The sequence below is a fragment of the Macaca mulatta genome, chromosome 3 (genome assembly GCF_049350105.2).
Source record: "Macaca mulatta isolate MMU2019108-1 chromosome 3, T2T-MMU8v2.0, whole genome shotgun sequence".
Lineage (NCBI taxonomy): Eukaryota > Metazoa > Chordata > Mammalia > Primates > Cercopithecidae > Macaca > Macaca mulatta.
The window spans coordinates 95560326-95585059 of NC_133408.1; the positions used below are offsets into that span (position 1 = coordinate 95560326).

Here is a 24734-nt window from a genome sequence, read left to right on the forward strand (position 1 = left end):
TTTAAAATCAATGAAGCCTAATAAACAGTTAATGAGCGTCTTTACAACCATTTAAAATTTTCAATCTTTTAAAAATTATAGCAACCCCACTTGCAGACAGTCCAAAAATACACCATAGGCCATACTTTGCCTATCCTGATATAAAACAAGTAAATCTGAGAAGTATTTCAGATAAGCCCAGGACAGTTAGTAATATAGGAAAAGATCTGGATAAACATGGTTGAGAATTTCAACATTGCAATTTTTTAATTTTTTAAAATTTAATTTCTTCAATAATTATTGAATTAATTTGCATTTATTTTGTTAGCCAAGTGGAGTAATTTTTGAATTTTTAAGAGGCTACTATTGGTGGTTTATAAGATGACTTGCCAAGTATATTTGGGATCACCATAAGAAATACCATTATAAAATCTCAGAGGGGAGGTAGGACTTCTGGAATAGCCAAGGAAATGCACTCCTCCATGACGACAATGAAAATACTTGGAAAGTTTTCAAAATCATTTTCTTCAAAACTTTGGAAATTAAGCAAAGGTTTACAACAATCCGAAGGGCATTAATTCAAGAAAAGCTGCTGAACCTCTATAAGAACAGCAAAGTTTGTGGTGTTTTAACTTGTTCTATTCCCCACTCTTCTCTCTCCAGTTCCATGGTACCTTTGAAAACAAGCAATTCCCCAACCAAACAGGGGCACAGGCTGCGTTTGCAGCTCCTGTAAAAGCTCCATACCCAGAGCAGTGTCTCCCAGCTCCCTGGTGAAGTCTTACGTATACATGGGGCGCTGGCACAGGTGACTCCAGATTAGTCTCCTAGGCCATCTAGTAGCTCCTAGGTCTGGGCGCTTGCAAAGAGCTTGCAGTTCATCAAGGGTTGAGTTGCACAATGAGGCTTTTAGATGTGCTGCTGAGGAAGTGATTGCCTATATTTAATCGTCTTTTGATGAATGCTAGGGAAACTGATCTAGAGTGGCTCCTCCTGGTTAGAACTAGTGAAGCATACTGTATATATTTACTTCTTTTAAAAATTTCATATAAAGGAATAGAAAATAAAACTGATAAAACAAAAAAGGTCACAATCTTCCATAATTCCATCACTCTTACCAATTACCTGAAGTAAAAAAACCCTCTCAAGTCTTTCCCTTTGCTTGTCAAGCCCTGCTGCAAACAGGTAAGCTCTGTTCAGGATTTACTTTGTGTCCTGGATTTTTTCCTATGCTCATAGAGACAGGATTAGCTGGCCATCTTGCTTTGTGTGCTGTCTTTCTAGACATGTAAAATAATACATTTGAAATACTTGTTTAAATGGTATTTTATAATAAAGCAGCTTTTAATAACTTTCCTTTTTTTCTTTTTTCCAGCCGTCTTTGTGGCAATTTTACATTGGTAAGATTTAGTTTCAGTTTGAAATTTTTAAAAACATTTGAATTAAAAATTGTCGTCACTGTTTGCATACATTAAACAATAACTTCTGGCTATATTTGTAGACCATCTTTATGTGCGCCAATTTATACATATATTTTGCTTTTTTACAAACCTAATATGTGAAACAGCATTTACAAAATAGATGCATTAGGGGAATAGTAACTTATGAATTAAAATATTTTTGCTTTACCAAATAATTCACCACGTTTCTTTAAATATCTAGCTTTTCTAGTGTATTTTGCATGTGTAGTTCATTTAAAACCCTCCTTTGTTTTATGGTAATTATATGTTGCTAGTGAAATCACTTTTTTTTTTTTTTTGAGACAGAGTCTTGCTCTGTCTCCCAGACTGGCGTGCAGTGGCGCGATCTTGACTCACTGCAACCTCTGCCTCCCAGGCTCAAGTGATTCTCGTGCCTCAGCCTTTCAAATAGCTGGGATTACGGGTGTGCACCACCACACCCAGCCAATTTGTTGTATTTTTAGTGGAGACGAGGTTTCACCATGTTGGCCAGGCTGGTGTCAAACTCCTGGCCTCAAATGATCCACCTGCCTCGGCCTCCCAAAGTATTGGGATTACAGGCATGAGCCAGCCCACCCAGCCAGTGAAATAACTTTGGTGATAAAGTTTAGAAAACACCTGCCAATTGGAAATCAGGTAAAAAAGAAGATAAAGGTTCGGCAGTGGTTATACAGAGTTAAATGGCTTTGAGTCTTTCAGTATGCAAGCCTGTGTACATTATTTTACAAAAGTGTTTATAAAAATTTGTAAAATAATACTTCCCTCTGGAATATTTTATTTTTACCTGGGCTTAGCGATTTCTACCCTTGGGAGGTATAAGATTTGCCCCTGTGTTCTGTTGACACAGTGCTGCTCTAGATATTTAGTCTGCAGGGAGATTTTGATGTTAGAACTGAGGCTGCAATGGTAGGGAATATTTCTGCAGTTTTTGGTACCCTGGCATATGTCCTACATGTAAAGAAGGGTTAGTGGAAAACAGGGTTAATATATGGCACTTTGCTTTATTTTCAACTTCACTGGAAACTCATGACTACATAAGTTAGCTGTAGCATGATTATTGACTGCAGCTAATTTTGTTTATCACATATGCTCCTTTCTTCACTGTCTACAGCTGTTGATTCACTGCCAAAATGTCTTCAAGCACACACCTGCATTCTTAGGCACTTGAAAGTTGATCCCTTATGTGATATTATACTTATTGTAAGTCTGCTTTGATTTAAAGTAATTTTATTCAAAATTATATTCTGAACCCTTTTCAACACTTATGGAGGTATTTCCCAAGGCTGGTATATTAGAATCACTTGAAACTTAAAAAACAAACAATAACCTGCCTCTGTTCTTATTTAGAGGCCTGGGATGGAAGGAAGGGTGAAAAACACCACAAGAATTTTAGTTATACAATTAAGTTTTTTGTTTTTTTTGTTTTTTTCCTTGAGACAGAGTCTCACTCTGTCGCCCAGGCTGGAGTGCAGTGGCATGATCTCTGCTCACTGCAACCTCTGCCCCCTGGGTTCAAGCAATTCTCCTGCCTCAGCCTCCCTAGCAGCCGGATTATAGACATACACTACCATGGCTGGCTAATTTTTGTATTTTTGGTAGAGACAGGGTTTCACCATGTTGGCCAGGCTGGTGTCGAACTCCTCACCTCAAGTGATCTGCCCGCCTCGGGCTCTGAAAGTGCTGGGATTACAGGCATGAGCCGACACACCTGGCCACAATTAAGTTTAAAAACCACTGAGTTAAGGAATTTCAGGTGTGTGCCATACTGGATTATAAATGCCTAAAAACATGCAAATTATAAAAATAATATTATAACAATTTATTGTTTTCTTTTGTGTGGCTTTCTTATCACTTATTTTAATGTTGGTTTTGAAACTTGTTCTATTGTAATATGATACTTCATTTTTTTCTAGGTTACATTTAGTAACACTTTTTGAAAATGATCGTCATTTCTCTCACCTCTCATCTTTGGAACGGGAGATGAGTTTTCGCACTGAAATGGTTAGGTTTCTTTTTCTAACGAATTAATTTGTGGTTTAAGAATAGCGAGACTATGAGGTAGAAATGTATTAGGCATTGAAACGAACTTTTGGTGAACTGCACTGTTTCATAAGCTATAACCCAGGTTTATTATTTAAATAGTAAAGTGTTTGAGATTATTTTTCTGTTACTTATTTCATTATCTCTCACTCTTTCCTACTGCAGACTTCTTTTTAAGATAATAAAGATGAATTATAATAGGTGAGGAAGGAGGACAAAGGAAGCACTGAGGAAGTGATAAAGGGGAATGAAATGAGATGCTATCAGAAATTGCTTTCTCTTTGGCTACAGTTGGGAGATCCCATGTTTCACCTGGGTCTTTTAATGGTGATGATTATTATTTGGCTGTCTTTTGGTTTCAAGATAATCTCTTTTAAGAGATAACTTTTGATATAATTTTTAAATAATTTTCTTTTTTTCGATACTTAATATTTAAAATGGAGTTTTCTGCCATACACATCTCACGTAATTATTGTGAGGAGTAAGTAGGATAGCGAATGCCAAAATTGCACAATTTTACATTTAGAAGACACCACAATCGTCCATCTTCCAGATCTGCTTGCAGCTGGTCGGGGGCCTAGTGAAGCATTGAAACTGGCTCTCCTCACTCTGGCCATTGCTTTTTGTTTAAATTATAGTAAAATTTAGATTTAAATTTGTAATAAAAAATTTCAATATTTATAATTTCAGCGTACATCTCAGTGACATTAAGTACATTCATGTTGTCTTGCAGCTATTACCACTGTCCACATCCAGAACTTTTTGCTATCCCAAACAGAAACTCTACCCACTAAACACTAATCACACCCAACTCTATTTTCTGTCTCTATGAATTTGCCTATGCTAGGCCCCTCAGTCACTGCTTTTTAATTTTCATCCCTATATTGCCCCTATAAAGTTTCAAAGCATTGGATACATTAACATATGTATGACATTTGAACATTTCTAAAGACAGAATATAAAATATTATTAAATAAAGAGTGTAACTGTGGCAGTCTGGACTTTGGTGACAGATCACTAGATTCTAATAGCAGTTCTGTGCTTTACTCTATGATGGCTAGTCAGGTAACCTCTCAGATTCTCAGTAATCTGATCTGCTCAATAGAAACAATGCCAACCTTAGAAGGGTTTAGGGAAAATGAAGGGGGATAATGAATGGCAACACATAGCAGAATACTTAAAACAATAGCTGTTATTAGTAACTTATTTATATATTTAATATTTCCGTAAATACAGACTTTTGCATATTAGATATCCTTTAATTATTGTATTGCTTTGTTATCCTCCTAAGCAAAAAGGAAAATTCTTTATGAACTCATATTTTGCCAATCAACTACGAGGTAATGGCCTTTCAGACATCAGCTAAAACAGACCTTTAATTTAGCAGTTACTCGTATTGGATGAGGCAGATTATAGCATATAGCATTTTTTAGGGAGAGTGCATTTTAAACAATGTGACCCTTTTTTGCTTTTAGATTTTAGGAGCGAAAGCAAGAAATTGAAGGGGAAATAAGACACAACATGCTATTGTTAATCCATGAATTTTAACTCAACAGCACTTTTACTATCCTAATGAAGCCTTTATTTTATATGCTGAAGTGTAAGACACTAAAATAATCTGCTTTTTAGTATATAGCATTTGTGAGCAACAATAGTCAATCGACATTGAGCTTTCACTTTGCACAGAGGATTTGATGGAGCTATGAAGTAAGCCAGAAGCATTGGATTCCTTGCTCATGATGCTTATGGTCATTATATTTCCTAAGAGCATGGGAAAAAAAGAAGTAATTTTCTATATGCAAGGTTGTACAGAGGCATGAAGGCATCCCTGTTTATGACAGAATTAATCAGATGTCAACCTTCAAGCATCTCAAATGTGGGGGATAAAACCAGATTTGGGAAAATTAAACATATACTGTCTACACCTTTTAAGACATTATTAGAGAAACTCTTTAAATCGTTTGACCATCCCTCCAACTCTTTAGTTTGAAAGCCTATAGAAAATTTGAAAGAATAGTACAGTGATCACCTGAAAATACGTGCTTTTTAAAGTCCAAGAATGCAAAACAGCGAGGAGTAATTAGGAAATCTTCTTATTGACCTTTTTTTCCCAGAAAAAAAATGTTCTAAAGAAGTGTTAAAAATAAATATTTTAAAGTTTTAATTACATTGACAATATGTGCCTTTTTTTTTTTTAATAAAGGGACTTTATTATTCCTACTTCAAGACCATTATTGAAGCACCTTCATTTTTGGAAGGACTGTGGATGATTATGAATGACAGGCTTACTGAATATCCTCTTGTAATTAATACAGTAAAACGCTTCCATCTTTATCCAGAGGTGAGTCATCATTTGAGAAAAATATTATTTGTAGAGTGATCCTCTTTATCAGATAAAAGTAGTCAGCACAATCTTGTTAAGAAAGGGAGGGGAGCTTTCAGGTGCATTAAATGTAACAGTTGAGCAGAATGCCGTAAGTTCCTTCGTAAAATTTAAAGACCCCAGAAACTGTTCTTGCATGAACTCAAAGAATGAACCTTAGTGTGTAAATAATGGCCAGGGTAATAGACAAACCAAATGGAAAAGACAGTCATGGGAGCCAAATTCTAAATAGGGATGGGCTTTTGGCTTTGGACACCTCATAGGTGGGCACGATGACCACATGAAGGGACAGTGAGAGTGATGAGCTTGAGTAGTGATCTTGGGGTTATGTTAGTAAAGTAAGATTTCTTTAGTCACACAGCCAGAAATCTATTACTATCTTCCAACACTTAGCCTAAAAGAGTATAGTTGTTATAGTAGTCTGTAAATGCTAGAAATTTGAAAAACGGAGACAAAATTAGTGAACTCAGTTTGTGAACTCAAGATAAATGCTAAATTTGACACCATGGTAAATACTACTGTTGAGTTTAAAGTTGTCTCAGAATCCAGCATATTAATTAAAAGTTACTGCTTTCTAATCCTTTATTCATATTTTTATAGCTTTTAAAAATTACTATTCTTTAGATTTTGAAATGCTTAAAACTACAGAGACATAATATTCAAATATGTGCGATCAACCATCTAAAATAAATAAATGCTGATCTTTGTCATTTTTGCATCAGCTATTTTAAAGTAATTAAAATATTATAAATACCTTTGTTCTGCTTCTAGTCCAACTTATACCTTTATTAAAATTTGGTGTGTGTAACCATCCAATCTCTGTTTTCAGAGATTGTTTTATTATGTGCTTTAAGTCCACATAAATGATCTCACACTGAATGTGTCACTGTAGGATTTTTTCTTCAAAATTATATTTTTGAACTTTCTGTATATATATATATTTCTTTAATTTTAACCATTTTATGAATTCTAAAGTTTATGTATTTCCCCATCTTAATATATTATTTCCAATTTTTCAATTACAAGCAATGTAATCTCAAATGTGCACTTCTGTGTGATTTTCTTCTGTATATGTGCAGTATTTTGTCTAGGATATACCTAGAAGTGGACTTGCTGTTATAGAGTGTGTGCTTTTTCAGCTTTACCAGATATTGCTAAATTGCTGTCTGAAGCAAATGTAGCAGTTCACACTGCTGTCTAGAATTTTCTCATATCATTATTAGATTTTGAATTGTCCGACCCTGTGATTTTTACTCTTATGATGGCTGTGATATGCTTTTTTGTTTTAATTTGTGCTTCCCTTACTATTTATGGGGATAAATATATTTCCATGTTTAGTAAGCATTTGGATTTGTTCTTCTATCAATGACATATATAAATCTTTGTCACCAAATCAGCTTTTTTGAGGTATGACTTACATGTAATAAAATGTGCAATTTTGAGTGTACCATTCTCTGAGTTTTGACAAATGTATGAAGCTATATATCCATCACCACAATTGAATTACAAAACATTTTTAGAATGCCAAAAAATGCTTCATTGTGGTAACTGTCTTTTCCCCTGTTGAATTAACTGTCTTGGTATGTTTGTTGAAAATTGATTGACCACATTATGTGTGAATCTGTTTCTGGACTCTATTATTCTCTTGATTTATAATTATGCCAATACCACACTGTCTTGATTACTGTCTTGATTGAAATAAATCTTGAAAGTAGATAGTTCTCTAACTTTGTTTTTCCTTTTTAAAATTGCATTTCTATCTAAATGTTAGGGTCAGCTTATTAATTTCTCAAAAAAAAAAAAACCTGCTGGGATTTTGGTTGGTATTATGTTGGATTTGTACATGTATTTGGGAAGAATTGACAACAATATTGAATTTTCTAATCCATGATCATAGTATAGATCTCCATTTTGTTGATTATTTTTAATTTGTCTCAGCAATGTTTTGTATTTTTTCAATGAACAGTCTTTCCCTGTACTCTTTTATTATAAATTGTATTATTTAAAAATTTTTATTATTCCAGTTTTTGTTGCTTTTGTATAGAAATATAGTTGATTTTGAATATTAACTTTGTACCTGCATCTTGATGAAGTCAGCGGTTCTAGTAGCTTTGTTATAGAATCCTTTGGATTTTTCTATGCACATGATGATATAGTCTGTAATTAAAAACAGTTTTATTTTCAGTAGGTATACCCTAAGTGTTTTTAAAACAGCTTTATTGAGGTATAATTGACATATGATAGCTGGTCATATAGATGAAGTGTAAAGTTTAATTAGTTTTGGCCCACCTGTAAAACCATCACCAGTCAAGGCAATGAGCATATCCCTCATCCCAAAGTTTCCCTGTGCTCCTTGGTAATCCCTCCTTCCTTCATCTCTCTTTGGCCACATCCCATCTCTAGGAAACCACTAATATTCTTTTTGTCATTATGGTTTAGTTTGCAGTTTCTAGAATTTTATAGAAATAGAAATAGAGTTGTTCTGTGCCCAGGTCTTAATTTATGCGATTGACTGAGTCGCAATGACATAGATAGATCAGTGCCACCAAAAGAAGAATTTATGATTAATACTTCCATGGAGAAGAGGACAAGTCACATCACACAGAGCCACAGGAGAGATACAGTTTGGTCAGGCAGAAGCAGTATTGAGGGTAAAGCCTAGGCGTCACTTTTATTGGGGTGTCTATGGGAAAGGCAAAACCGGGCAGAATTTAAAAAAGAAAATAAACAAATTGAAAGACAGTTGACAAACTGGGAGAAGATATTTGTTTGGATTCTTTTTGTTTGTTTTGAGACAGTCTCACTTCATCGCCCAGGTTGAAGTGCAGTGGCGTGATTTTGGCTCCCTGCAGCCTCCGCCTCCCAGGTTCAAGCGATTCTCCAGCCTCAGCCTCCGAATAGCTGGGATTACAGATGCGCACCACCATGCCTGGCTAATTTTTGTATTTTTAGTAGAAACGGGGTTTCACCATGTTGGCCAGGCTGGTCTCAAACTCCTGGCCTCAAAGCCAGGCTGGTGGTCCTCCCGCCTCGGCCTCCCAAAGTGTTAGGATTACAGTCGTGAGCCACCATGCCCGGCCAGGAGAAAATTTTTGTAATATACTTTGGAGATGAAGGGTTAATATACCTAATATATAAAGAACTCTTAATTCTTTATATATTTAGCTTCTGGAGGCTTCAGGTGTCAGTTTGGTGATGAAGAGAGTGGGAATGATGACACTCTCATTCCTACAACAAGGAAAATAGCTGGACAAACTGCAAGATAACACCTTTTCTTGAATCCTTCAGAAAACTGAGGTCAGAGGACAACCAAGGCAAAATTTCAAGAAGGACTGGTGCCTGCAGAAGGCAATAGGAACTGAGCATTCTGGAATAGGGACTGCTTGACTGAGATAGATGCTTTTGAATGCCATATAAGCTGGTACAAAGATTAAACCAGAAATTTTTAATGAACAGCATACAGGCTTATTGTGAGCTGGCATGAAATGTGAAGGTGAGCAGGCGCTCTCAGGGAAGATTGGGGAAGTATTTAGAGAAAGCTTTCCTATGATGCTGGTTAGGGGACAGGAAAAGCAATCATTGCTCAGACTCTGCTTACACCCATGCTGTGAAATCTTTCCTAAGGAAAAGAAAGCCATTATCTGCAGGGAGAACGGTATCAAACCCATTGTCTGAGGACACTGGTGGGTATTCAGTGAAGCTGGTGAAAGAGAACAGGCAGGAAACAAACAAAAAAACCCCTAAATGTTAAAAAACAGTCATATTCCTTGAAGAGGGAACACTTATGAAGGGTACAGCCCCAAGTCCCAAATTCACAGTACCTGCCTAAGACTGAGGCTTAATTGGAACATCAGAAAACCTGTCACTCTTCCCCCATTACATTAACAAGCCTTTGGTAAAAATCACAGTGGAATGTGACCAAGTGAGTTTTGCAAGGCATTTTCTTTCTAGGGAGCAGCACAAAGGAAAACCCAAAACCAAGTTCAAAACAAGGTACCATTAGAGGAATTTGAAATCGCTAGTGTCCATAGCAGCAACAAACTCCAGCTTTGGTAACTATAGCAATTACAAACTTCAAATCCAGCCCACCCTAACTAGATTAACACAAATCCCTACAATAAAGACGTAACAGTAAGAAAGATGTTCTTATTTTCAAGCATAAAAATACTGACCTCTGTGCCTACTGTCTTACACAATATGTCTAACTTTCAGCAAAAATTTTGAGGCATACCTAAAGGTAAGAAAAAGCACAGTCTGAAGAGATAGAGCAGCCAGACCCAAAGAAGATACAGATACTGGAACAACTGGACAGGAGATTTAAGTAACTATGATTAATATTTTAAATACCCAAATGGAAAAGACAGATGATATGCAAGATCAGATAGATAATTTTAGCAGAGAGTTGGACACTGTAAGAATCAAAGGGAAATGCTAGAAATAAAAAAAAGAAGTAAAAAACGCCTTAGATGGGCTCATCAGCAGACACAGCACAGCAGAAGAAATAGGTCAGTAGGAATGCAAAGAGAAAAAACGTAGAGGAAGGAAACGATAGAGCATCTAAGAGCTGTGACACCATATCAAATATTCTAATATATGCATAATTAGAATCCCAGTGGGAGAGGAAAGGATGAGGAAGAGTAAATATTTGAAAAAGAGAACTTTTCAAAATTAGTGACAGATACCAAACCACAGATCCAAGAAACTCAGAGAACATCAAAAAGGATAAATACCAAACAAATGCATGAATGAATAGATAAACAAACCAAACATGCGTATACAAACCTAGGGGTAAATGTAAACACATTAAAGAGTATGAGACAGAGAGTATCTCCCAAAGCCTAAAATACTTATCATTTGGCTCTTTATAGGAAAAGCTTGCTGACCTCTTATCTAAGAGAATGAATAGACTAGGGATATAATGTGAGTTTCTTGTGCAGCACCAAGGGCTTCATTTGAGGTTGATGGTCTTGAACTGAGAACAAAACCAGCCAACAGAATTGTGTTTCTCCAGCTATACTTAGATTCCCAAGTATGAACACAGAGAAAATGGAGAGTTGGATTTAATCATGTTGGGTCAGCTTTCCCTTGGATGTAGAAAGCCAAAAAGAACATTGCTCGTGGCCTTCCAGCAATGTCAGCAGCAGCAACAACAAAAGCGTCTTCAAATTTACAGAAGCAGTCCGTGAAGCAGTCAGGGAGCTGAGGAGACAGGGCAATCAAATAACCCAAAATAAATTAAAAAGAAAAAGCACGTGCAAGGAGAACAGAAACAAGCATTTAATTACACGGGTCATGCCACTAGACACAATGGTAAGAATTCAGCTCAAATTGTTCACCAGTCAGTCGGTAAATGCCTAGTATGGGTTAGCAAGGGAATTTGCAATTGCTTACAGACATTTTTACACAGATCTTATAAGGTGCTGACAAAAGATTAGCAAGAGTGCTCAGAAATCTTCCTTCATCGTGAAGCCTGGGAGAACAGGAGCCACTTAGAGAAAGGCATGAAACCCACCCACCTGCCTCTTCCCTCTCTCTGCTATGAGTCTTAAACTCTCTTATCTTAAACTGCTGGGGGAGCGGTAACAAACACTGTCCTTTTCACATTACTGGTACAAAAATAGGCCACAGATCCTGATATGGTCCCTGAGCCTTACTTTTACTCACCCCTTGATGCTTGTTTCATATCTTCTCTCTCCAGTTATCCCAAACCTCCTCTCCCCCTTTCATTCTCAGCTAATGACCTTGTTTTCTACTGTTTTCCCGTGCCCATTATGTATTTCCTAGCTGTATCCTAGGTGCCTACTTCCTGGAATATGGAGTTGATTCAGTATCATATTTGTTGAATGAATGAAACTATGCAAATTTCCTTGTGCTGCATACTCAGTAGTCAATGGATACAACCTAAGCACAACCAAAATTAGGTTTATCTGTATCCTCACCTGCATTTGGTATTGTCACTATTTTTTATTTTACTCCTTCTTACACATATGTAGTGATATATCATTATGGTTTTAATTTGCATTTCCCTATTGGCTAATGATGATGTACATCTTTTTGTGCTTATTTGCCATCTGTATGCGAAACGTGTCTTTATGTATTTTGCTCCATTTCTATTTGAATTGTTTGTTTTATGAATTTTGGGTCTTAGGACGTTCTTTGCATATTATAGATGCTAATTATTTTTCATATATATGGCTTGCAAATATATTTTCCCAGTCTGTAGCTTGTCTTTTCATTCTCTTAAACAGGGTCTTTTGTCAATTTTGGGGGAATTTCTGTCTAGTTCTTCTATCAACTAAGAGAACTAGGTGAAAATACTAATTCTAGTTTTTTGACAGAGGGATTCTGAAGTCTCCTAGTAAAATTATGTATTTGTACATTTCTCCTTTGACGTCTATCTCTTTTTCTTCACACATTTTGTAGCTCTATGTTTGGTGCATATGCATTTAGGATTGCAGGGTCTTCTTGCTGGATTTTTAAAAAAATAATTTAATGGTGACTTTTTCTTCCTTCTCTGATAATTTTGTTTGCTCTGAAGTGTGCTTTTTTCTGATAATGGCATTGTCACTTCTGCTTTCTTTTCATTACTGTGTGTATGATAAATTCATCATTTTCCATCCTTTCACTTTCAGCCTGACTTTATTATTACATTTGTAGTGAGTTTCTTGTAGACAGTTGGGTAATTTTTTTTTTTTTTTTAGACGGAGTCTCGCTCTGTCGCCCAGGCTGGAGTACAGTGGCCGGATCTCAGCTCACTGCAAGCTCCGCCTCCTGGGTTCACGCCATTCTCCTGCCTCAGCCTCCCGAGTAGCTGGGACTACAGGTGCCCGCCACCTTGCCCGGCTAGTTTTTTGTATTTTTTTTTTAGTAGAGACGGGGTTTCACCGTGTTAGCCAGGGTGGTCTCGATCTCCTGACCTTGTGATCCGCCCGTCTCGGCCTCCCAAAGTGCTGGGATTACAGGCTTGAGCCACCGTGCCCGGCCAGGTGGTATTTTTAAATCCAATCTGTCAATGTATGTCTTAATTGTATATTTACCAGTTGGCCACTTATATTTAATATGGTTATTAATATGCTAGTGTTTAAGTCTGCGATTTTATTTTGTGCTTTCTATTCTTTGTTTTCAATTTCTGGTTTTTTTTTTTCAACCTTCTTGTGGCAGAACATTTTATTTGAACATTATTTAGAGTTATATTTTGATTTATCTATTTTTTAAATATATCACTTTACAAAGCTTTTTTAGTGGTTCTAGCGATTATATTAACACAATTTATTACAGTCTGTTGCTGCTGTTACTTTACTGTATGTTTTAATCATCAAACTTATTTTAAACTCAAGTTTTACACATATTTTATAAACTCAGGAAGAAAGTGAAAGCCTGTTTTATTTTATCCATGTTTTTTTATTTCTTCCTCTTTGATGTTCCAAGATTCCTCCTTTTATCATTTCATTTCAGTTTAGGGAATTTTCTTTAGCTACACTTTTAGAATAGATGTCTGTTCTAAAAGTTCTGCTGGCTGCATTTTTTGTTTTTTTTTTGTTTTTTTTTTAGTTTTTCTTAACTCAGAGAATGCAGTTTCTTTTCATTACTGAAGGATATTTTTGCTGGACATAGGATTCTGAGTTGATAGTTCCTTTCTTTCAGCATTCGGCAAGTGTTGTGCCATTTTGTTCTGGCCCTCCATAGTTTCTGATGAGAAATCCATTGTTAGTTGAATTCTTTTTCTCCTTTAGGTAAGGTTTTGTTTCTCTCTTGTTGTTTTCATTTTTTAAAATTTAGTCTTCAAAAGTGTATCAAAGTAGGATGTTCAAAGTTCAAGTGTTTTCTAAAGTATGTTGTGTTTTAGTATGGATTTGTTTAGATTTTTTCTGTTTGAGATTTGCTCAGCTCCTTGAATATTTAGGTTTGTATCTTTTGCCATATATGTGAAGTCCAGTCATTATTTCTTTTTCTTTCTTTTTTATTTATTGATGTATTTATTTATTTTGAGACAGGATCTCACTCTGTCGCCCAGGCTGGAGTGCAATGGTGCAATCTCAGCTCACTGCAACCTCTGACTCCTGGAGTCAAGGGATCTGCCTACCTCAGCCTTCTGAGATGGGCAACCACCATACCTGGCTAATTTCTTTGAATTTTCTGTAGACATGGGGTTTCACTATGTTGCTCAGGATGGTCTGAAACTCCTGGGCTCAAGCAATCTGCCTGCCCTGGCCACCCAAACTGCTGGGATTACAGGCGTGAGCCACCGTGACCAGCCTCAGTAATTTCCTTGAATTCTTTTTCAGCCCTGCCTCTTTCCCGTCTCCTTCCAAGACTCCAATGATATGAATGCAGGATCCTTCGTTAAAGTTCCACAGGTCCCTAGGGCTGTTTTGTTTTTGTTTGTTTGTTTTTTTTATTCTGTTAGCATCTGTTTTTTCTCTTTTGCTGAGATTGAGTAATTTCTATTGTTCTTTCTTCTAGTTTACTGGTTATTTTCTTCTATCTCTGCCATTCTCCTCTTGTACCATCCATTAAGGTTTTTTATTTTGATTATTTTATTTCTGAGTTCTGAAACTTTTGACTTTTCTTTATGTCTTCTATTTTTCTGCTGACACTTTTTCTTCTTCCAACTTCTGTTTTAGGTTCATGGGGTACGTGTGTGTGTGTTTGCTACATAGGTGAATTGCATGCAGTGGGGGTTTGGTGTATGGAGTATTTTGTCACCCAGGTAACAAGCGTAGTACTCAATAGGCAGTTTTTCAGTCTTCACCCTCCTCCCACCCTTCACCCTCAAGTAGGCTCCAGTGTCTGTTGTTCCCTTCTTTGTGTCCGTGTGTACTCAGTGTTTAGCTCCACTTATAAGTGAGAACACGCAGTATTTAGTTTTCTGTTCCTGCATTAATTCAGTCAGCATACTGGCCTCTAGCTCCTTCCATGTTGCTGCAAAGGACATTATCTTGTTCTTTATAATGGCTGCGTAATATTCGTGGGATATACGTACCACATTTTCTTTATCCATTCCACTATTGATGGCATTTAGGTTGATTCCATGTCTTTGCTATTGTGACTAGTGCTGCAGTGAACATACATGTGCATGTGTCTTTATGGTAGGCTAATTTATATTCCTTTGGGTATATACCCAGGAATGGGATTGCTGGGTTGAATGGTAGTTCAGTTGTAAGTTCTTTGAGAAATTTCCAAACTGCTTTCCACAGTATTTGAGCTAGTTTACATTCTCACAAGCAGTGTATAAGCATCCTCTTTTCTCCACAACCTCACCAGCATCTGTTATTTTTTGACTTTTTAATAATAGCCATTCCAGCTGGGTTAGTGTGGTTTTGATTTGCATTTCTCTAATGATTAGTGATGTTGAACACTTTTTCATATGATTGATGGCCACATAAATATCTAATTTTGAGAAATTTGTGTTCATGTCCTTCACCCACTTTTTTTTTTCATGTTTTAAAACAGTGACATTGTTTTATTACTATCCACAGGTGGGGCCTGCATGATGTGGTGGGTGTGCTGGGCTCAGGGGACGTGTGGGCTGTGAGGAGGAGATGATGACAGAAAGGCTGGAAGGAAAGGGGGTGGGTTTGAAGGCCAGGCCCAAGGGGTCCTCAGGTCCACTTCTGGGAAGGGATAGCCTTAAGGAAGGAGTCATGGCAAGCCACAGCTAGGCCACCAATCAGATTAAGAAATTCTGGGACGTCTAACTGCCCATCACTGTTGACATCCAGTTTCTTCATGCGGTCAAGGACACTGGGGTCCTTGTGGTTCTTTGTGAAGGCAGCCAGCTCTGTATTCAGGAAGCTGAATAACTCTGTATTCATGAAGCTTAGGAACTCCGTCTTGGTGAGACTGCAGTTGTAACCATCCTTTCCAGCATACTTCTGGAAAACAGCAATCAGGGACTTGATGCACCACTCAGTCTCTGTAGGACTGGAGATTTTTGCCATGTTGGAGCTGAGCGAGGCACGGGAGGCTGTGACTGGGAGTGGCACGGAGTACTCATTTTTTAATAGGGTTGTTTTTTACTTTCGATTTGTTCCTTATGGATTCTGGATATTAGACCTTTGTCAGATGAATAGTTTGCAAATATTTTCTCCCTTTCTGTAGGTTGTCTGTTTACTCTCTCGGTAGTTTCTTTTGCCATACAGAAGCTCTTTAATTAGGTTGCATTTGTCAATCTTTGTTTTGTTGCAATCACTTTTGGCATCTTCGTCATGAAATTTTTGCCAGGGTTTATGTCCAGAAAGGTATTTTCTATGTTTTCTTCTAGGGTTTTCATTGTTTTAGGTTTTGCATTTCAGTCTTTAGTTCATCTTGAATTGGTTGTTGTGTATGGGGAAAAGAAAGGATGAAGTTTCAGTCTTCTGCATATGGCTAGCATCATTATCCCAGCATCATTTGTTGAATAAGAAGTCCTTTTTCCTATTGACTTGTTTTGTCAGGTTTGTTGAAAATCAGATGGTTCTAGGTGTGTGACTGTATTTCTGGGCTCTCTATTCTTTTCCGTTGGTCTATGTGTCTGTTTTTGTGCTAGCACCATGCTGTTTTGGTTATTCTAGCCTTGAAATGTAGTTTGAAGTTGGGTAGTATGATGCCTCTGACTTTGTCCTTTTTGCTTAGGATTGCTTTGGCTATTTGAACTATTTTTTGGTTTCATATGTGTTTTATTTTATTTATTTATGTAACCTTATTTACGCTGAAGGAGTATCCATATATGTTTTAGAATAGTTTTTCTAATTATGTGAAAAATGTCATTGGTAGTTTGATAGGAATAGCATTGAATCTGTAAATTGCTTTGGTAGTATGGTCATTTTAATGATATTGAGTCTTCCTATCCATGAGCATGGAATGTTTTTCCATTTGTTTTTATTGTCTCTGATTTCTTTCAGCAGTGTTTTGTAAGTCTCATTGCAGAGATTTTTCTCCTTTCTAGTTAGCTGTATTCCTAGGTATTCTTTTATAAGTTCTTTATTACTTTTTTGTGGCTATTGTGAATGAGATTGCATTATTGATTTGGCTCCCAGCTTGGACATTGTTGGTGCATAGAAATACTACTGACTTTGGTACCTTGATTTTACATCCGGAAAGTTTGCTGAAGTTTTAAAAAGACATATCTAGGAGCTTTTAGTCAGAGACTATGTGGCTTTCTAGGTATAAAATTATATTGTTTACAAAAAAGATAGTGTGAATTCCTGTCTTCCTATATGGATTTATTTTCTTTCTTTCTCTTGATTGATCTGGCTGGGACCTCCAGTACTATGTTGAATAGGAATGGGGAGAGTGAATATCCTTTTGTTGTTCCAGTTCTCAAGGCAAATGCTTCTAGCTTTTGCCTGTTCAGTATGGTGTTGGCTATGAGTTTGTCATAGATGGCTCTTCTAATTTTGAGGTATGTTCCTTCATTGCCTACTTTGTTGAAGGTTTTTAAAATGAAAAGATGTTGAATTTTATCAAAAGTCTTTTCTGCATCTGTTTAGATAATCATGTGGGGTTTTTTTTTTTTTTTTTTTTTTTTAGTTCTTTTATGTGATCAATCATATTTATTGGTTTGCCTATGTTGAACCAACCTTGCATCCTAGGAATAAAGCCTACTTGATCATGGTGGATTAGCTTTTTGATATGCTGATGGATTCAGTATGCTAGTGTTTTGTTGAGGATTTTGCATCTATGTTCATCAGAGATGTTGGCCTGAAGTTTTCTTTTTTACACTGTGACTCTGCCACATTTTGGCATCAGAATGATGCTGGCCTTATAGAATGAGTAAGGGAGGAATCCCTTCTCAATTTTTTGGAATAGTTTCGGTATGATTGGTATCTGCTCTCCTTATATGTCTGGTAGAATTTGGCTGTAAAGTCATCTGTTCCAGGACTTTTTCTGGCTGGTAGGCTTTTTATTGGTGATTCAGTCTTGGAGCTTGTTATTGGTCTATTCTGGGTTTTCATTTCTTTTTGGTTCAATCTTTGGAGATTATATATTTCTAGGAATTTAGCCATTTCTTCTAGGTTTTCCTGTTTGTGTCCATAGAGTTGTTCATAATAGTGTCTTGGAGTTTTTTGCTTTTCTACGGGGTCAGTGGTAATATCTCCTTTGTCATTTCTGATTGTGTTTATTTGGGTCTTCTCTCTCTTTCTCTTTATTAGTCTAGCTAGTGGTCTATTAAACTTACTTGTTCTTTCAAAGAATCAACTCATGGTTTTGTTGATCATTTGTATGGTGTTTTGTGTCTCAATTTCATTCAATTCATCTCTGATTTGGTTATTTCTTATCTTCTGCTAGATTTTGGGTTGGTTTGCTGTTATTTTTCTGGTTCCTCTAGGTGTGATGTTAGGTTGTTAATTTGAGATCTTTCTAACTTTTTGAAGTCGGCGTTTAGCTCTGTAAACTTTCCTCTTAACACTGCTTTAGCTGTGTTCCAGCGATCCTGGTATGTTGTATCTTTATTTTCATTAGTTTCAAAGAATTTCTTGATTTCCACCTTAATTACTTTGTTGACTCAAAAAGTCATTCAGGAACAGGTTGTTTAATTTCCATGTAATTGTGTGGTTTTGAGAGATGTTCTTAGTATTGATTTCTGGTTTTTTGTGAGATTTTCTATTTCTTTGGTAAGCTTTTCAATTTTTCCATTTGTTTTAAGCATGCTCATTAGAGTATATTTATTATTGTTGCTTTAAAATCCTTGATAATGCTAATATTTCTTTCATCTCAGTATTGGAATCTATTTATTTTCTCATTCAGTTTGAGACCTTTCTGGTTCTTGATGAGTGATTTTCACTTGAAACCTAGACATTTTGAGTATTATGAGACTGGGTTTTATTTAATCCTGCTATTTTAACTGGATACCTCTGGCATCACTCAAGCAAAGGAAGGGGAAAGGGGGGAAGGCACCATCTTGTTGCTTTCAGGATCACCTGAGGTCAGGAGTTTGAGACCAGCCTGGCCAACATGGTGAAACCCTGTCTCTACTAAAGATACAAACATTAGCCAGGCATGGTGGCGGGCACTTGTAATCCCAGCTACTTGGGAGGCTGAGGCAGGAGAATTGGCTTGAACCCAGGAGGAAGAGGTTGCAGTGAGCTGAGATCGCACCACTGCACTCCAGCCTGAGTGAAAAGAGCGAGACTCCATCTTAAAAAAAAAAAAAAATGCCCAGGGAAGGTAGAAGTCTAGCTTTCCCATTTGACCTTTGTTTATATGGTAGGGGTGGAACCACTTTTTTTTTTTTTCTCCCTGTGGCAATTAGTTGGAGCAGAGAGATTATCATCTAAAGGTTTTCTGTATTTCTAGGCTGCCCCTTTTCTGGTCTTTGGACTTTTTTGGTACTTTTTGTATATTTGTCTCAGTCTGTTTTGTGCTGTTTGAACAAAGTATCTGAGACTAGGTAATTTATGAAGAATAGAAATTTATATCTCACAATTCTGGAGTCTAAGAATTCTGGAGTCAAAGGAAGTCCAAGATCAAGGTGCCAGCAGTTTTGGTGTCTGGTGAAGGCTGCTCTCCGCTTCCAAGATGGTGCCTTGATGTTGCATCTTCTGAAGGAGAGGAACCCTGTGTCCTCACATGGCAGACCTGTAAGAGGTGTCCATTACCTCTTACAGGTCCCATCTCTTAATACTATCACATTGGCCATTAAGTTTCAACACCTGAATTTTGGATGGGACACATTCAAACCATAGCAGTGCCCATTGGCGTTTCTGGATTGCCAGCCTCTTTAACTCCAAATCTGAGAAAATGAGGCACAGAGAGAGCCCATGGAACTCATAACCATGTTGTTCTTTGGGTCTCAAGTCTGTCTTCTCTCTACTTTTCAGAGTCTTATTATGTTTGATTTGTATATAACTCAAAGGGTTTTCAGTTGTACTTCAAGGGAGTAATCAGGAAAAGTACATCCACTCCATCTTCCCAATAGCAAACATTTGTATTACTTAAATATTTATATATTGTATTTTCATTTTCATTCAGTTCAAATTATTTTCTAATTTCTCATGTGATTTCTTCTTTGATCCATCAGCAGTTTAAAATTGTGTTATTATGGACACAGGGAGGGGAACAACACTCACTGGGGCTTGCAGGGGAAGGGCAGGGCAGGGGAAAGCATCAGGGAAAAGAGCAAATGCATGCTGGGCTTAATACTTAGATGATGGGTCAACAGGCGCAGCAAACCACCATGGCACACATTTACCTATGTAACAAACCTGCACATCCTGCACATGTACCCTGGAACTTAAAAATAATAATAATTTTTAAAAACCTTCTAGAAACACATATACACAAATAACAAAATAAAATAAAATTGTGTTGCTTAATTTCCAGGTACTTGGAAAATTTCTCAGATTTTGATTTCTGTAATTTTTAATGTAATTTGCAATAGTAACAATTGGATAATATAGATCTGCCTAAGATTAAAGCCACAAATTTCTGCACCGACTTTCTCTGCATCCCTGCTTACTCTTTGGAGGCACTCTTCTGTTTTTATTTACTCTAGTGGCTATCTTCATAACTCTAATGTAAATGCAAAAACCCGAATGCAAAAACCTATTTCCTGTATCTTCAATTTCAGTTAATGTTGACTTTCTCTGTATATATAAAATGAGGGTTTAACTTATTACACTAGCCCCATTTCTCTCAGTGTTTGATAATTGGTATTTTTTATTTTTTGGTTATACCTGAATATTTTAATTACATGGTAAAGTTCTCTATTTCTTGTTTCATTAATTTATAACAGTATGGTCCCAGTGACAACATTTTTTAAAATTATTCGACATGTTTATTTAATAATTAGTAAGCACAGTTTTCAATTTCTTCTCAACATTATGAAAAATGTCAAAAGTAATTATAATGTAGTTCAGTTGTTTTTAAAACTTGAGAGCATTATGAAGAACAGGACTTGTTCCCAGTCTTTTCACATCACAGAGATAAAAAATTGAGAGGATCTAGATTTACTCCAACACTACGTAGTACTGCAATGTTGAATTTTATGTTTATACTTACTGTGTTCACAGGAGATAAATTTCTCGTTTACAAATAAAAATGTAAGTTTAGAACAGAATGTTTTAAAAAGGTAAAAGCATTCACTGCATACTATGTGCCAGCACTATACTTAGGACACATATGACTGTATATATGAGCTCTTATCTCACTTCTCTTGTAGAATAGTTATTATTAAACTCATTTGAGAGATGAAGTGGTTGACAGCTGTTGAAGGATTTCTTGAGACCATAGAAACTATAACTTGTGGAGTCAGAATTTCAGTTCAATTCTGACATCAAAGCTATGTTTTTCCTACTATATCAGGCTGCATAATAAACCTATACTTATGAGACGTGGAAAGATGTTTATGATGTTTAGTGATGTATATTACATTAACATTGATAATATGATCTCATTAGGTAGTATTGAGTAACTCTAATTTCATGTTTTAAATGCCTAGGGGGAGGACTGGAAAGATAATCACCAACATTTTTTTTTTTTTTGAGATGGGGTTTCGGTCTTGTCACCCAGGCTGGAGTGCAGTGGTATGATCTTGGCTCACTGCAGTCTCTGCCTTCCGATTTCAAGTGATTCTCCTGCCTCAGCCTCCTGAGTAGCTGGCAGCACAGGCGCCTGCCACCATGCCCAGCTAATTTTTGTATTTTTAGTAGAGATGGAGTTTCACTATGTTGGCCAGGCTGGTCTCGAACTCCTGACCTCGTGATCCACCCACCTTGGCCTCCCAAAGTGCTGGGATTACAGGTGTGAGCCACTGCGCCTGGCCAATCACCAAAATATTAAAAATGATTAGCTCTAAGAGGTGCTTGCTTTCTCTTTTCAAATCTTTATTTGTTGACTTTTACCCACAGTGATCTCACATTAGTTTTCTAGAATGTATAATGTTATTTTTTAAAAACCTCTGAGACATGAACATTCTGTTGGAAATTTTTTTCTTGTGTTTGTTTTCCTTTGTCTTTGAACTTTTAAAAATAGCTTGCAGATTGGAAACAACTGGTCAATTAAATCTTCTGCTTGGTTAAAATTGTAATGGGCATATTCTGTTCCAGTTTTTATAATATCTTTTATATATTTTCTGAAAAAATAAATTCAAGGATCTAAATGAAATGAATTATGAAACGTTTCTATAAATCTTTGTATTTTTCTATTAATCACCATGTTTTAATTATATATTTTTATATTGACTTACAGTTACTATTATTATATTACAGAATTGGTTACCACATATGTAATATTTTTCTATATAGAAGCATAATGTATAATTTTGAAGTGACTGATTCCCAAGTGAAATGATCTAAATAAACTTGTCAGAGTTTATAATGTTTAAGGCAACCATCACAAAATGGTATTTTGGAAAGATTATTATGAAGAGAATGTATTTTCCTTCATTATCTCTTTGTTTTTATCTTTTTTAAGGTAGTCATAGCCTCCTGGTATCGCACATTCATGGGAATAATGAATTTATTTGGACTAGAAACTAAGACCTGCTGGAATGTCACCAGAATAGAACCTCTTAATGAAGTTCAAAGCTGTGAAGGCATGTTTCTTCCAAAAATGCTGTCATTTGTAAACATTCATCAACATTTAATAATATTATGATTCACTTTTAAGAATTATTGTAAAATACTGTTGTTGATTTAAAAAAATTAGAACTGACTCACCTCAATGAGTATTTTACATTTTAAAGTAGTTTTCTGAGAAGGCTGTGTGCTTACAAATTTGAGTACAAATTTTGGAATTTGAGTATTAACATATCCCATTGTCAGGCAATCTTGACTGTAAGTTAGTCTTCTGTTTCAGAATGTGAAGATACAGAAAGATGTTTTTTGGGGTAGCTTCAATATATAAATTTTGAGGATAGACTAAATAGTCAAATATCTATTTGTAATAGCTAATGTATAAATTTATTCATACATATTTAAAAATCAGATATGCAATAATAGATTGATTTAGATTTTTTTTATATATGCTCATAGTCCATGAGTAGTATTAATAAAACTCTTCCTATTTATCTTCTACATTGGTTTCTTTGTCAAAGAACTGCTTTTGGAATCATCTAACAGCTTTCCAGGATACATAGTGGTCACTTCCATTTAAGATGTTTGCATTTCAGCACTTTTACAATTCAAGTACGGTGCTGTCCCTTGAGACTCTTGTTCAGAGCCACATATATCTCTTTTCATAACACTAACACTGTTGTTTTTTCTTTATTTCTTCAAATTCTTAAGAACATGACTTACTATATTTTATGAATAAATTTTTAGACTTGTAACTACATTCAACTCTTGGGTTATAAACTAAATCTATTTTCCTTACATTTTTTACTGATTCCCTCAGTAAAAATAGAATTGATGAGGATATTTGAGGGGCAGTTATACTTTTTTGTGTACGATGTAAAGGATTGGAGAAAATGTCTCATAAAATGAGAGACTTAGCAATGATTCAGTCAGCTAGAAGGTGTGACCCTGTCTGAGTGGTGAAAATGATCACCTAAGTATGGTGTTAGTTACATTCCCGATAAGTGATAGGTTCGTGTTTGGCACTTGGCACACCGAGATGAACCAGCTAGGCGTGGAGCCTTACCCTCATCGAGTTTATACTGTAAGGGGGCTGTTAGCAGTTACAACTGTGATGGATATTATAAATAAGAAAATAAGGTTCCCGACATTAGGAGTAAGAGAGGGTAAGTATTTTAAGAATAGGGAATAGCATATTCAAATATCCTGAAGCAAGAGAGAACTGAGAGAAGGCTAGAATTCCTGGAAACAATGGAGAAGAAAATGATGTGAAATGGTGCTGGGAATATAAGGAGGATCAGATCATGAAAGGCGTGCACTGGCGAAGGATTTTATACTTTATCCATTGAAGAATTTTAACAGATTTTCATTTTAAAACATTATTTAGTCAATGGTATGGAAAGAATATTAGAAAAGGGACAAAAGTAGGTTCAGGGAGACCAGGCAGGAGACTTCCTCTATTCTCAGCAAGTGACTGCAGGAAAGATAATGTGGAAATGCCTGGGTGTGAGAGAGATTTTGGAAGTAGAATGGAAGAGACTTGGTAATTGTTTGGTAAGGGAGGGGAAGGTGAGTGAAGAGTCATGTGAAACACAGTTGGGTTTCTAGCTTAAGTAACTGAGCTCCTTTGAATGGTAAGAAGCATTTGAACAGCAGCAGGTTTGTATTGTTATGTTTCATTGTGTATGCATTAATTTGAGGTACTTAAGACACCTCAGAGTGGGGACATGAAGTGGCTATCTGGGTATGAGAATAAGGAGAAAGTTCTGGATTAAATGTAGAGTTGGAGTCATCTGTATATAGATCATTGGAGCCATGGATGTGGAAGAATTTCTTTATGGAGAATGTGCAGATGGAGAAATAGAGGGGGCATATGACAGAGCCTAGGGTGGTCCAATATTAAAGAGTGGTACATAAAACAAGAGAAGTTACTAGAACTGACTGAAAGGAGTGATCAGAGAGGCAGGGGGAATCAGAAGGCCAGCCTTCAGACCTTGGCTGCAGCCAGTTAAAGTGAAATAACCTTTGACAAGTTGAATATCCTATGTTCTGTTTTCTCAATCATAAGAAAAGTATTTTTATACCAGCTAATATCATAAACTTGTTCTGAGAAAAATGTGGGATGATTGTAAAGTACATATTGCCACACACATGCACAATCTTCTATATGGAATATACTAAGATTCTAGCTATACATAATAATGGATCAAATGACTGGATCGTTTTGTATAGACTAAAGCTGTATCCTGAAGTCAAAACCATATCTTAACTCTTCCTACAGCCTAGCAAAAGATAAAGATAATGCAATGGTTTTTCTTTCGTATTCATTAAGTGGTTCTACAGACAGTTCCAGACACTGAACACTAGCAGCATCAG

The 24734-nt window shown here is 36.3% G+C and overlaps 1 protein-coding gene and 1 pseudogene across 1 annotated transcript in view; one reads left to right on the top strand and one right to left on the bottom strand.

The window, feature by feature from the left end:
- Positions 1 to 5637: 5637 nt before the first annotated feature.
- LOC709323 (putative C-mannosyltransferase DPY19L2) overlaps positions 5638 to 24734 on the top strand; it is a 97638-nt gene continuing 78541 nt past the window's right edge. Inside the window, exons 1-2 of the mRNA XM_015133749.3 lie at positions 5638 to 5820; positions 22258 to 22378. Of these exons, the coding sequence (XP_014989235.3) occupies positions 5746 to 5820; positions 22258 to 22378 (196 nt within the window). The 5' untranslated portion in view covers positions 5638 to 5745. The remainder of the gene's footprint in view (positions 5821 to 22257; positions 22379 to 24734) is intronic.
- Positions 15465 to 15803, bottom strand: LOC114676942 (protein S100-A11 pseudogene; annotated as a pseudogene).